Source organism: Buteo buteo, chromosome 13 (assembly GCF_964188355.1).
Source record: "Buteo buteo chromosome 13, bButBut1.hap1.1, whole genome shotgun sequence".
Taxonomy (NCBI): Eukaryota; Metazoa; Chordata; class Aves; order Accipitriformes; family Accipitridae; genus Buteo; species Buteo buteo.
The window spans coordinates 4,003,824-4,019,703 of record NC_134183.1 but is presented as its reverse complement, the minus strand read 5'-3'; the positions used below and the strand labels follow the sequence as shown (position 1 = coordinate 4,019,703).

The 15,880-nt window shown below is 36.6% G+C and overlaps 1 protein-coding gene across 5 annotated transcripts in view; it reads right to left on the bottom strand.

Moving 5' to 3' along the window:
- PRKCA (protein kinase C alpha) overlaps positions 1-15,880 on the bottom strand; it is a 161,503-nt gene that overhangs the window by 53,369 nt on the left and 92,254 nt on the right. For all 5 annotated transcript variants that reach the window (XM_075044249.1, XM_075044250.1, XM_075044251.1 and 2 more), the window contains exons 4-5: positions 8,504-8,615; positions 7,645-7,773 (exon numbers count right to left, since the gene is read on the bottom strand). In XM_075044249.1, the coding sequence (XP_074900350.1) occupies positions 7,645-7,773; positions 8,504-8,615 (241 nt within the window). The remainder of the gene's footprint in view (positions 1-7,644; positions 7,774-8,503; positions 8,616-15,880) is intronic.

Sequence of the window (15,880 nt, the reverse complement as noted above, 5' to 3'; positions counted from 1 at the left end):
GAGGACATGGCAGCATGTGTAAGACTACTTCTTTCTTTTGCAATAAACACAGAAAAAGAGAAAAGCCCTCTAAATACAAGAAAAAGAGAAGCTCAAGGATTAATTGGGAAGGAAAGATGCAACATATAATAAATACAGGCTGCCAAAGAAGTCATTATCTCACTCCTTGTTTTAAGATATCCGGCCCATTTGTACTTTTGTCTGCATAATTAGTATCCTTAGACATCTTTTTTTTTAACTGACTTAGCACTTCTTTTCTTGAGGAAACTGCATTACGATACTTGTGCTAAATAGTGCTTATAAAGAATTAGCATCTAAGTGGTCCACCTCTTTAAGGGCTATTTTTAAGAGGATAGGTCAGGTTTCTATAGGAGGATTGACAAAAAGATTTCCCCTCCCCACCAAAGGCACTATCTCTTGTGTGCAGTTGAAACAGAAAAAGTTAAATGAAAAATAACACCAAGAAAATAAAACAACTTACTGTGACTGAATTTTGCTACAGCTGTAATGATAGCAAGCAATCTCATCCTGCTTTATAATTATTAGTTAATTAAACTCAACCCTGTGATAGAGATATTACTCTAATTTACAGATGGTTGAAGTGAGATACAGTTCAGCATCACTTGGAGCATAACTTGGACAGAAACCTAAAATACTACTTGCCAGTTTTCTGTCATAACTATTAAGAATGATAATGACCTCTGTATTGAGCAAAGTAGCTGGTACAAGTTAAATTTCCTAAAATTTTATCCAGATTAGACTCTTAACAGGGACTGAGAATGCACACAGATGAAAAGACAGTGAAGAGAAGTATATATTGAATTTTCTAACAAATGCAAGCTTGCCCAGGTTTTTATTCTAAAAACCAGAAATAGTTGTCAACCATAGAGAAAAAAGTGTACCATTTTGCTCCTCATCTTTAATGAAGAAGAGATCATAAATGTTTAGTCAGCAGAAAGTGCGGACTGATGGCTGTCCTACGGCTGTTCTATTATGTGCTACTTGTAATCCAGCAATATCTATCCAGAAGCCATTCCTAGAACTGGGACGCCCACTTTTCCAGGAATAGTATAAAGACATAAGCAAATACAGAGCTAGTTCTTAGGTATTCGTACTTTAAATAAATATCTAAATAAGAGTGGGCTGGCAGAGAACAACCGACATTTTACATAAAGAGAAGAAATCCAGGCAGAATTCTGAGGAATTCAGAGAGTGGATGACAAAAGTGGAACCTTTCCCATGAGCTTGTATAGGTCAAAAGTTGCAAGCCATATACAGTTATGGATTTATAACTTCTTGTGATATCAGCAAATAAATTTAGTCATGGGAATGAGTAAATAAATGTTTCTGTCCCTATAACAAAGCTGAATTATTAGCAGCATGAGTTTACCCAGTTCCTTTTCAAGTGAGTCACAGCTACCTTTTTCCTGAATTCCCAAATGTTGATCATAAACAGTTTACTAATCACAGCAACCATTTCTTGCTAATCCTTTTAATCCCTACAGGCAACTTAGATAAGCAGAAATCTTTCAACTGCATGCGAATAGCTGCTTTTAGAAGACACTTCAGATCTCAAATGGTCTCATCTGCCAAGCTATCCAGCAAAATGAAAGAAAAGGGAGACCGTTAGCTTCAAAACATCGTAAAGTTTCTATCTTCCCACAATAAAGCATTAGTAAATTATTCCATAATTCTCATTACTTCCTGAAGAAGATTCTGGTATGGATTTCCAGTGATCTGCCCAGTTTACAGATGACTTAGGTGAGTGACAGAGGATCTTCTATTCCCAGCCAAGGAACCTCCTCCCCAGTACCTTACCGCACTCCCCTTAATCACCGTTTAAAAGATTTACCTATCACTGAAAATAGCCTTTTTTCCAAGTTGTGTACTTGTACTCTCTATATGCAAAATCCAAAGCTGCTCAGCTTTCATTAAAGATTTACTGTAAGATTTTATTAAAACTCTCACTGAACACTTGCTTTCTGGAGCTGCTTGTGACTCACATGTACAACTGGCTCCAAAACAAATCCTGCTTTTCAGACGATTTCCAATTTCTATGCAGTTTTCAGCCACTAAAAGGGCTTTCTGATATGAGACTTTTCTCTATTCCCTAACTACTCCCCTGCCCAACTAAAATTTCTTTTAATATCCCTCCTGAGACCAGTGCCTACTCACTACATCCCATTTCCTGAATCCTGAAAGATGGCAACGTAACGAATGTAGACCATTGGAACGCCTGCACTTCACAGGTGATTTACACACAAGAAACAGATGATTAATTTCCTTTCAAGAACAAGATGAAAAATTAACCAACATCGCATGATACTTCATTCCTCTGTATTTATTGAGATATTCTCTCCTACTAACAAAAATGTACCATCATCTCTAATGCTACATAATAAGTACTTGTGCCTGCAATAGGTTCTCTGGTTTCAAATTCAACTGGAAGTCTCATAGGAGCAACTATATTTTACTTGTAAAAGAAGATTACCATTATAAAAATTATCATCATGAAAAAATATGTTCTACTGGGTAGGACAGCTAGTTAATAAAACATAAGTCTTAACACAAGATGTATCCAATTGTCTGAAGAGGGATTCAGACTATTAAATTTCTAATTCTTATCTGTTTATATTCTCACATAAATATAGAGCATTGTAGTTAAATTGTTTATATGTATGCAGATGGCCATTTATGAAAAACTAACGTTTCTTTTACATACTATGCATTGCCTATTTCTTCATGGTAAAGTTAATTTAATGAATGAAATGGGGAGCATTCAGCTGCTGCCGGGGTTGGCATTTGTTAAAGGCACAGCTCTTTCTGTAAAGAATGCAGTAACTCTGCAGACTCTGGGAATGCCAGAAAAGAGAGAAGATATTAGTGAAATAAAAAATGTGATTCACGTTCTTTGAGACATTAAAAATGCCTCCCACATGCACGTAATTATTTGGGATCACTTTATAGGTATTTGGTGCTAAAAGCTGGTCAAACAGCCAGAATATTCATATATGTTCCCTTTCAAAATCAGTTGCAGAACATCATGGAATTAATGCTAACAAAGGCAGACACTAATACTGACCTAAACAATCATAACTAAAATTATTAGAGTGTGTGTGTGGTGGGGTCTTTTAAGGAAACAATTTTTATGAAAATCTAGAAATGTGCCAAAATTCTCCAGTCGTCTCTCAAGCTTGTTTGGGCAGAGGCTCTTAACCCAGCAGTCCACAGCAAGCAGTGTGACAAGACATTAATATGCAGTGCCATAGGGTGGCTCAGCACTCATACATTCATAAATAATTTGAAAAACATACGGTGGGGAGTACAGAACTCCAAGGGAGATTATTGTTGGAGAGCCTGTTATGTGCTCCCAACCTCTGCAGAGATCACTGCCGGCTTTCCTCTTCTTTTAAATAACAGAAGCATCGCTGAAGAATAAACCTGGATTTTCTGTATTCTTTCAGCTAAGAAAAATACACTTTAAACCCTCTGAAAACTCTGGGCTGTGTATATATATCTTTTAATAACGTTTATGTAACAGCAGGGTGTATTAGCTGACAGCGAGTCGCTAACACCCTGCCTCTAAATCGGTGCCTGTGTCGGGAGGGCAGTTTGTTATTGTCAGCTGCTGTCAAATTCAGCTCCCAGCAACTGATAGGTCACAGTTTAGGATCCCAATAATGTGGCAGCTTTTTATATGTCGGTGTACCAGATGGGGTTATTTTCTCACAAAGGTTATTGTTTATTCACTATAAAAATAATTCAGAAATAAAATAAAAAATTCAAACCTGTGATGCAACCACCTACAAACTCACTCAGAAGAGCCCCAAATTATAAGATGGGTCAACAAGTAAATGTAACAGTGACAAAACTTTTAACGCACATCAGGAGGAAGAAAATTCAGTGCAAAAAGCATAGATTAAAAATAGCAAAACCTACTTAACTATGCCTAAAAGCAAAATCTCCAAGCTGGTCTAACCTATGAAAGGGTCATGAATCCAGTGATTTCAGAAAAAAGCAATTCAAGACAGTTCCTGTAAAAAGAAAACTACCAAGTTGATTTACTGCAAGTGCAATAAATTATTAATACGCAATGCAACTCTCAAGCTAGTAGCTATAAAATAACCCATTGATATTTAAGAATTGCAACACAAATGAGCACTGAATGTGGCATATTGACTAGCACTGGGAAGATGGCAAGGTTTTGGCAAAGTACACCAATACAAAATTCCCACTTATTTGTGAAAAAGCGTTGCAGAGTCTCTAGCATTCACATAGAAAGGGAAGTATGTCTACCTTTAAGCACCCAGATTGAAGATCCGACCTAGTAAACCGGAATTAAGTATGTTTACATATAGGACTGAATCATTCCCACCATTAGTTCAATTCAAAACATGCCAAAGTACTTAGATATTTTAGATAATCTGACTGAACCACTGGCCAACTCCATCTGGCAGTACTCTGCCTTGCCTCTTTCCTAGTATTCACTGGGAAAAAAATCCCAGTACTATTTACAATATTTTACCGGAAAAACACTTAGTAAGCGAGGGTGTACTGTGGCCTTTTTTGGAAACAAAAGCCACGACAAACCCCTCAAAGCAATTACGCAGAAATAAAGACAATTGCAACGTACTAAACAGTGTCCTCCAAACGACCATATATCTTGCAGTCGTCATTAAGCACGCTGCATCCTCCATCAGCTTTCCTGGCTGGAACTGGGATGGTTGAGTTGCCCATCGAAGGTATTTGCAAGATGCCAACCAGAGTGGCATGCCTGCATTTAGCAGCACAAATGTTTAGCATGCAATCAAGGCTGGCTATGAAAGAATCAGCAGGAACTAATTAACATCCAAAACAGGATGCAGAGCAGAGATACTGAGGAATTCAGCTGAAGGAGTTCAACACCTACAGAGTAATTCCTTTGAAAAAGATTCAGGCAAAGGCTCAAACCAAACAGCCAGTCATTGATTATTTTTCCTGCTGTTCCTAAACCTCCTGGACATTTAATTCACCGCCTTTCCCAAAGCTAAAGGCAGTGGTATCATGCTTGGCGGCTCTGGGAACGGTATATTCTAACAAAGGTTTTGTCAATAAATATTTTAGAAGCAATGCCATACTGGGAGAAAAGGAGTTCGAGATTTTTGGACAGCAATATGTCTATGAACTAACTGACAATGGCTAATTTCCTTTTCAGTTAAACATGCACAAAAGGTATCTGAAACTTTACCTGGTCTGGGCTTAGTCTGTACAGTATTTTTTATTTTTTTAAAAAAGAAAAAAAAACCCCAGCTTATTCTCAGAGCAACTGTCATTTTTATTTAAAGAAATTTTCTGAGAGCTTGGAAATGCTGACAAGCCTCAACTAAAACAGCAGCACCATAATTGTTATATACATAACAAGGTTATAGTAAACATTTTTCTTGTTGTCCAGAAACCTACTTAACTGTGGGATGGGAATGTTTTATTTATAAACACAAAAGTAACAGCATTTGCCAAGTACACTCACACCAAAAAGAGCTTATGAAGAAAACCTACAAAATATCTGTAACAATTTTACCATATTCATATCTCAGACAAGACCTTTTCAAATAAAATTGTAAACTAAAAGAATACCTATTTGTATAATTGCTTTATAGTGGCTCGGTACCACAAAGACTTGTGACAAACACTTGTGCTCCTAAAAGCATTCTAAACCTGCTGAATCATCAGAAAATAAGTACATGGTTTTTGTGAAATTATGTGCATTATGGCAGAAAGTTTAAGCCATATTTAAGAACCTTGCTGAAAAGTGGCCTAGAATAATGCAAACACTAAATTTTGTCACTTGGATGATTTTCAGATTAGTTCTTTCTCATGATACAATTACTTTTAGAACCCGCATCATCATCTTTGAAATGCCTCACTAGTTAGTGAAATCACCTTTCTGTTAATGACAGTACCTTGGACAAATTTACCCCTCCTACGTCGACAGGAAGCTATTTGAAAAGTTAAGCTACAATTAAGTATCACTTGGGATCTGTTCTGATCCTTTCTAAGTAAATTTTATCATTCTTCTCCTTTTCAATGCATTTTACAAGGTTTGACAGGAAAATATGGAGGTATTCGGATTTAGAAAGAACAAAGCCGTGAATGAATACAGTGCCAGAAGGGAAGTTTGCTGGTTCTATAAGCTGTGAAAATTCAGTATGATGGTCTGATTTCCTTTATGTTGACTACAAGGGGTACAGTCTCATTCCCCAAAGAAGAAGTGCAGAGGTAGAAGGAACATCCTTTTGGTGTGTAATAGGCTCTAGCCTCTCAACTGAGCAACGCTGAAGAATTACACAACACTCAACACCCACAGGTTCCCAATAACTACTTCAAGAAACAAAGGCAGAAGTTGAGATGGTCTAAGAAATCTCCTACTTTGTCCTGCTCTAACTTTGCCCTTGAATTTAATTCGATTTTGCAACACCAAACAGGCAACGGTAAAAGCATTGTACCCTCTCTGAGTTTCACAGTGTGGGCACTGAATTCAGTTTCTTGCAGTACCAATTTGAAAGATGTATCAGTGTACATCTAATGTGATGTATTAAGATTTGTTGCCTTTAATCTTTCTTCACTGAAGAAGCAGTGTTGGTCACCTGTGATGACACACTCTCTGGAGGTAAAAGCTTCTGATAATTTCTGTTTTACGAGTGTCTTCTACTCCTTTTCCTATGTTATATCATACTTATTTTGGTTCTAGTTACTATAGCACATATTCAAAATTTCCTTAATTTTTGAGCCATAAAAAATTGGGACCTTCTTTTAGAATTTGTTTTACAGACTTGCCTCTACCTATAAAAAAACCCATGAACAAAATTTTCTGTTATTCTTTCCCTTATTTCACTTCTGTCCATCCCAATTCCTGCCCTGTGCTTTCCCTTTGAGTAAATACACTGCAATCTGATTGGCAAAGAACATTTTTTGCATATTTGTCTCCAACAGAAAGGAAAAATCAACAATAAAGTTCACTCCCAACTTTACACTTCGGACATCAGATACAATAATTATCAACTGACCCCAGCTAAAAAAGAAAGCACATACAGAACAAATGTAACATGCTCTAAATACAAATTCTTATGCACATCTTGAGCGATAAACTCCACTCTCTGATACAGTGCAAGGAAGTTCTGCTGGAGTTAAACAACCTGCCACATGTCTATTTAGGGGAGCAAAACAGTCCTGGAACTTGCAAAATACATTTTCCAGAATTTTTTCTGCAACTTCAGACTTGGAATGGGTCGGTGGGGGTGCATGGGGGTGTGTGCGTGCTCATGGAAGTTTAAAGTATTTCTACTGTTGATGATGGCTAACCCTCTGAACAGCTAGCTATCCCACTGGGCTGCCTTCTACATGAAAAATTGACATTACAGTGATTTTCTAAATAATATTCCTGAGTTTTTAAAGCTATTACTACAGCTTTCATTTTTCTATATGTTTTTATGAACACCAGTTTATAGAGTTTCCTGATTCAAGGACATGTTGAATGAAATCCTCACACTTCTGAAGGGAAATACTCCACCACTGGCTTTAATACACAAAGATTTGACCAAGGTACATAAACCCACAGTGTATATTGTACATTTACAAAACCTGCAAAATCCCCAAATTAATTGTTACCTATTACTTCCAGTTTGTCACCAGTGACTTCAGCTTTCAGATAAATCCTTCCTCTTTTCTCTGTGTGATCCATGCCACAGAGGCTTGGGACGTTTATTACACATTGCTTGTGAACATTCATATCACAGGCTGTGGATATAAAAATGGTTCAGACAGCTATGAGAAGCTAATAATATGATTACACTGCAAACACTGAGCAAAGTGAAAGTTAAGATTACAATGCTTAACTGTTGGCAAGACTTTCAGATTACAGGTGGATGTTTTTCAACTGAAAGACATGGCTAGTTTCTACCTTACAATACATTTTGTACACAGTGAATGAAACGGAGGATAAAATAATCTACTTCAGAAACACAAAGGTATCATTAGTGAAGTGTGAAGATAAAAAAGTGAAAATGGAGTAAAGACTTGCTGGGAATATGACTAAGAAAACAGAGCATTTGTACCAGCATTAGCAATGAAGGGAATTAGGTTTAAATTGATTATTAGATTTTTCTAGCAGGAGTCTTTCAAGACAAATGAAATACAAGGAAAATATTGGACCTTGGCTACCAACTGAACTGAAATTTCAATCTTCAACACTGCATTCAACTGCCCAGTCCAAAAAGAGGCTTTCTCAAAACTGCCATGGCAAAGGCTCTTCAGCCACAAATTGAATACACCATGTTCTCAGCAACGGAGGTGATTTTCATTAGTATATTATTATAGTACTAAAATATCCACTTGAAATATAACAGTACTATAAATAGCTGACATTTGAAATGGTATTTTCCACTGAAAAGAAGTAAGAAGCTGTTACCCAGTGTTTCCACTTACTTTCTAAAATACCCTTGTGGTAATATAGAAAAACTTCACTTACTGTCACATTTCATCCCTTGGTGCAGAAGCCCATAAAGCAGTGACCCACAATGGTCACAAAAGGTTGGGCTCCCATATGTGTGGATCTTAAATTTGTGCTTGCTTCTGGGATCCTGAAGGAAAAAACAGAAAGAGATTCTCGAGTCATAAAAAATAAAATTGACACACCTTTAATATATTACTTCAAATACCCAAAACTTTCCAGCTCTGCAACTTATGATACAGAAAAATATATTCCAGCACGTAGCTTATTCACATCCCTTATAGTGACTGGTACCTACATTGGTGCAGGTACATGGGCCTTGGTTCCTCTTTTTCCTTTGTTTTGGTGTTGCAAGAAAGACTATGTCAGCTCAGAGAACACAGTCTTGTTCCTGTGATTCATCTACACTAAAACTTCCATTTACTGACTGTACCTATACATAAAGTATAGCGACGGCATTCAGCCTGTGGCTAAAGTGTCATATACTGTCTGCTTGTTTACAGTCTGTTATCATCACCATTCTGAAATGATGACACAAAATATAGCAGGAGAGGAGGGAAGTAACTGTTAAGGGACTAATCTGAAATACAGTCAAATGACTGTAAAATCAGGATCTTAAAGATGGGATCATCTTGAAATGTTGCAAATTTACAATCTATATAATTTTAAATGAAAGTGAACAAATTCTAAATTGGCACATAGTAGATATTTTTGACTGCTATTCCCATCTGATTTTCAAACAGAGAAACTTATAGTGAGGACATTTTAAGGCCACCAGCAGCTTGGAAATGGTTTCTAATTTAGGACCAGTGAAAGGGAATACACCCAAATCGCTTAAATGTATGACACATCCAAATACATTTGCTGTTCTCTAGGGGTAGAGGTGTCCTTCGGAAAACCAAGAACATTTATATAAAAGGACGAAATCACATCTTCAATATGTTCACCCACGTCAGGCTCATTCCACATATACAAAGCCCCAGAACTTCACATATACCAGACTCACGCAGCCCATTCCCAACACTTGGAAATGTGTATTGCCAAAATAAACAGTGTGCTAGCCTTATACTTCTATGCATATCATCTATATTTTTATATCCTTTATGACCACTTCCAGCACCAACTGTATTTTAGTCAAAACTGTCACTGCACAATCTTGATCAGAAGTTGAGAAGAGCAGTAAGTCTTCTTCATTAAAAAATACATTGGGGTTTGAAATCAATTCTTGCTAACATTCTTTACAGTAAGACCATGGAAATTATAAAATGTCAAGTCTTTCATGCATTAAAACATCCTGAACAAAAATAAACTACAAAATGAGACATCAAAACATTTTTCTTCTGTTTACATTTTATATTAATATACCTTTATATTAGATAAGAATTATTAAATTATTTTTTAAAATAAACTAACTTTTCAACTTGCATCTGCCAATAAAAGCTTTCCAAAAAATCAGGAGCAAACACAGCATGTTATACAAAATGGAAAATCTGCTAGCTCTTTCTTCAAAAATAAATGATTCCTCTAGTATAAGTGCTTTCTCAAGAACTTCAGGAACTTCTAATAGTAATTATCATAAAAATACAACTATGAGAAGGCAAAATCTTGCCTTCAAAATTTAATATTTTGCCATACCATGCTTTGGTAACATTCTTTGTGTGAATTGTTTTTGGTACTAATTCTAAGTTTTATGATGAATCTCTAAGCACCAGTTTTCACTGCACAGATAGAAATCATATAGTATCCAGGATAACGAGTAAAGACTTTACATTAAGAATTCAAATTGAGACTATTTCAATAGTTCTGTTTGTTATACAGCCTGAGATATGAAATGCAAACTGCTAACAACCATATTTATTTTGTAAACACAGTTAATCTAAATGGAATGTCATTTAATGCTCCAGAGAACATCTGTTTCGTTATTTATTAAAGATACAGCAAATGGGTCTTGTGGTGCAGGGTCATGGGAACATTGCTTTACTAAAGGGTTATCTGATGGATCGACTCTGACTATATGCCTTCCAAGCAATTTCAAACACATTTTCAAAGCTAATTCTTCCTTAAATTGTTTTGTTTTGAGGACATAAGGGGACTTGTTGACTTATAAATATATACACTTAAACATTACTTTGGTAAGCACATCTGTTACTGAGAAGGACAAACCCCACAGCTTCTAAGAATGACACTGAATAAACAGATTTTTAAAGTTGTATTTAACATCTGACATAAGTGGTATTTATGAGTATAAAGTAATGATAGAGAGGGGAAAGAACTATGGAAAATTATTATAGTGAAAGTCTACTAAATACATTGAACCGGTGTATTATACTTAAATTACATAAAAAACACTACCAAATAATTCTATTCGAATCAATGGAATATACATGGTAATTAAGTTAAGCAGGGGTGTGTATGTGGCTTAAAAATGTTGTGACATGTTAGGACAATTATACTGCACTCACTACAAAGCAGCCTGCGCCTAACTGTACGTAACTACAAAATACCAGCAAAAGCATTCTTATAAAACAATGAAATACAACCAGTCACTTGAATAAATAAATCAAGTTGGATCAAACTTTGGACTTGGCCCTGCGTGACTCAATGTATATAATTTGAATCATCATTTGCTTTCTATAATAAATGTTAGTTTTCTAACATTGTGTGAAAATGCCTACTGTATGATGTTTAAAATGAATAATTCAATATGAATTAATTTTTTTAAAGAGCAGCAAGAATGTTCTGACTATTATTAGTTATTATTCTATATGCACACATGAAGTCACTTATTCCAGGCAGAGCATATAAAAAGAGGACAAAGGAAAACAGTACCAAAACTACACCACTACACCTGAAATGGAAACTTTGCAGGTAGGAAATCTCTCCTTTAAAATCCTTTTGACAGAACTAAATAGGAGAACCTAAAACGTATTTAAAAGCTAATAAAGAAGAGAGTGCACTCTTCATCGGTATTTAATTCTATTTTCTGTATCAATCCTATGCATTTTTTTATTTTTGGTAAATTGAAGTACATAAAACATTGTTATTTTGCAAGCTAGTCTGAGAACATATAGAGAAAGCCAGGAGATCTCTATACACCCATACTAGGTGATAAAAGCTTTTTATCTTATTCCCTATTTTAACACAGGCTTCTCATGCACTTCGAACTACCCTTGAATCTATAGTTTACACTTTAATTATAAGTAACTGTATTAGTAATAGTTACTACATTGCCAGTACTAATTACTTATATTATTAACAGCAATTAACTCCATAGTTGTTAACACAGTTTAATACTTCCCAATGTTAAATATGCATTAAGTGACTTATAAGCATTATTGAGGAAATAGCATCTTAGCATTTTTCAGCTAGAGGTAAACTACTGAGTTAGACGTAAGCTCCTGTAAATTTTCTTCAAATATCCCCTTTTAATCAATGTAAACTTTCAATAATTCCCAAAGCATAGCTGGCAGTCATATTTCATAGTAAACACAGGGAGCCAAGCCAGGATATGACAGATGAACTGCCAAATAATGGCTGCTATTTGCAAGAGAATTGAACTTTGCACTAAACTTGGCATAGATTAATTGTGAAACTCTAAAGGGAAAACCCACTTCTGTTTCCAAAATCCATCAAAATTATGAAGAGGGAAAGTGGCAATGGGAAAGCACTTGTTAAGCGGTGATGAATGATACGCTCTATTAAAATTCATGTTATTTTCATGCTAAAAAGTGAATTCTCTGCTATTATTAAGACAACCCCCCATTTTTGTAAGTACAACTGAATGCAATATAGTATAATTAAATGGGAGAGGAAACTCTGGGCAATCAATATCACAGACATTTAAATATTTGTCTTTGAAAAACCTTTAAATTGGCAGAAATCTAGCCAGTGCCCTGCAATTCAACCGCAGTACAATAGACTGGAGTTTCAGAGCCTGTAATGACATACACGGGTGCAGCATCCCTATAAAGATGAATAGCAACCTGGCATCTACACCCCATAAAGCTCTGAAAAAATCAAAATATTATTGCGTAGTCTCAGAGCTGAGACACACTCATACAGAGATAGGCAGCCACAGAACCGCACTGACCAGGAGACGTGTGCTCTACACAGACTTGCACTATGTGGACCTATTGAAAAAAACCCACAAAACGGAGATGAAACCTTTAAAAAATAAATAAATGAGTTTGCAGGAGTGACTTGCCCAAACAGACAGCTTTGGCTCAGCTAAAAGGGGTTCGGATTTGCTCCGAAGCCTGGCTGGGAGACAGGCAGGAACCCAGCCACGCTCCAGCAGAGGGAAGCAGAAGAACACAGAGGCACCTCACCAAAACCACACGTTTTCCAATCAATGCACTGCCATTGAACTACATTTTTGCCCCCCCTGCAGCAGTATTGCCACCATCCCTGCCTTCTTTCTTTGTTTAGCACAAATGAATCCATTTCCAGCAATGGAAAGCACCCCCCTGCGAGAAATCATTCCATAATTTTCCTGGATCAAAGAGAGGGGTGTGCAATAATTGAAAGCGCACGGTTAACCAGCAGCACATGTCAAACTGTGCTTTAACACATTACAAAACAGCTTATGAGCACTATATTTCTGAATTCTTTCTAAAAGCTCCCTTTTCATTAGAATTTATTCCCCTTGATAGCAACACTGAACCAACTATAATTTTGCAGGCATGAAATCATCACATTGCTTTTAAGTATAAAATATACAAAAAACACTTTGTGTGAGGTTGCATCAGTGGAAATTTTATATACAAAGCAGCATCATATTATTAGTTGTTAAAGCCTTTTCATAGTATGCATCTTGATAGTATGAATAACTGTGTAACTAGTATCAATAACCAGAACCATGCATCTAAGACCAAAACCTCTGAAACTATACCCATGTTGTCTTTAATTCTGCATCTTCTAGGTTACACAGCAAGAACTGGTGAGATTTTTGGAAGGAATTTAAATCAACACTGCAAGCAGATCTGTCAGTGCCAGAGTCTGTACTAGTGATCCAGGTTGGAGGAAAAAATGACTGTTTTCAGTCATTAATACCAACACACATATGTTAACAAGGTGTTAGGCAGGATATAAGATTAATTCTTTTTTTTTAAATGGCCTACAGCTGGTGAAAGGTTTTTTTCTGTATCTGAACTGCTATTTTTGTGATCATTAAGAAGCAGAAAATGCAAAAATGCGAGTGTAAAAATATTTTGGGAGAAACGGAAAATTATATTTTCCATTACGAAAATAACTTAAAGGAGTTCTGCAGCAGATGACCCGTAAGGTCCTAAGGTTGCATCAGGGCTTACAACAACAAAGAACAATTTTGTGTAAATAAATGCAAATGTACCCACTTTTCTGTTTCCTACCTCCATGACAGAACCACAGGATTGTTTTTCATCCCCAACAAAACACTTACAAATTATTTATTTACTAGTTTAAAAGGTGAAAAGGAAAAATAAGCTTAAAACATCCCAAATTACTTCACTTAAACAAAAGAAAAAAATAATTCCTGAACCTCAGTGGCATAAATTGTGGTACTAACTGTTCAAATGTCTACTGAAAACAGAAGGGGAGACAATACATTAAATATATGCAAAACCATATACAAATCGTGATAAGAGATCACCGGTCCTCTTTACCAATAGAAAAGCCCCAGAAGACTGGCAAGTCTGTTTTCCTCACATTAATACACAACCTTTGAACATTTCCAACTGCGATAGAAACACTGAATCCTACATCTTTCTTTGTCCCCTTCCAAAAGTCTTTAAAGTATGGATCGTAAGGAACGCTGCTCTAACAGATCAATGAAACCATTGCAATTTGTACCGCATATATTTTACTTAAAACAGCTTTAACTTCCCCAAGCGAATACCAAGTTAATAAAACATATTTAAGAAGAATCTAGCATGTTTTTCTCTGTACGGAGCCAAATCCCACATTCATCCCACGCTGTCCTCAGGCAAACTTCCATTTCATTTATGAAAGTCTTCAGACTCCAGCTTTTCTAAACACCTTCCAAACAGCGACTACAATATCTAAGACCCCATTCAGATGCCACGTCTGCTTGAGTGACTTTCTTCTGTTCGATATTTATTTTCCTATTGAGATAACAAAAATATTGATTGGTGATTTGCATGGCATCTTAATTTGAGAAAACATCTTCAACCTTGAGGAGCTGCGAGAGCCAAGAAGCCAGATGCTTCTACTGGAAATAACTTCCAGGGCTTAAAATATGGCTTCTATGACCAAAGCCCAGAAGCAAGAAATGGCAAAAAGTCATTGTTTAACTGGTCACCAGCTTTGTTCTTCCCTGACCAAATGAGGCTGTGTACATGGGAAAGCAAAGAGAATCTGAGACTCTTGGGAATTATTAAGATCATATCACTTTTTATTACAAAATATACAAATGCTTAAAGTTTGTTTGACATTTCCCCTCTCAGAGCTGCAGTGTAGAGAAGTTTTGTTGCTTTCAGAAAAGTACAATAAAAGATAAGACTTCTACTGCCTGAAGAATCAAAAACATCAGAGAAATGCTGAGGCTGGCAGGGACCTCTGGAGACCATGGAGCCCAACCCCTGGCTCAAAGCAGGGCCAACTACGGATCAGGTGGGATTTGTAGTGGTTCATGGGGTTACTCCTCCCCAGCTGCAAGACTCCGTAGACCTCCAAATCTACCTGCCAAGCACCCCCAAAAAAAATCTTCCACAGGTTGACATCTAGCCACCAAGAGCGCCTTCCTGCAATGGAGGAGGAGAGGAATGACATAACCATGCTTTCTTACTTGGTAAGAAATTATACACTGACTCTTTCTGGCAATCCCACCTCCAGGCAGAATTTGGAGTTTCACTGTTGGGAGTGACTCGAAGGAATAACTCAGAGAAAGCGCTCATTCCACTGGCATCTGTACCATGGGAAATCATGTGCACACCTTAACGTAGGTGTTAAGAGCATATACAGAGTTGCATTCAACTCTACAATAACAAAGGTAGTAATGGGATAAGAAAACAAAGACTAAGCAAAAATACAGGTAATAAAACCTATGTAAATTAGTCTTTAAGACTGTAAAACAAGGAGGCAATGGAGAGAGGAGGCAGGCTCTTTTGGTGGCGGATTTCAGAGATAACAGAGGTAAGGACAGCCCTGAGCTTATGCATACACACAGCAGAGCGCTGTGCAAACACTGCTGTGCTGCTTGCAGACCCACGCAAGCACATTTGGAAGCAGCTGCAGTATGGCAAATTCAAAACACAGCCAATTCATCCGTGGGTTCAAGGGTTGGAATTACATTCAGAAATGAGGACTGATTCTCAAGTTCTGTAGAAGAAAAGTCTTTCATGATAATAAATGACATCCTAGTCAAAAATAACAACAAAAATCGCTTTTCCCATCACT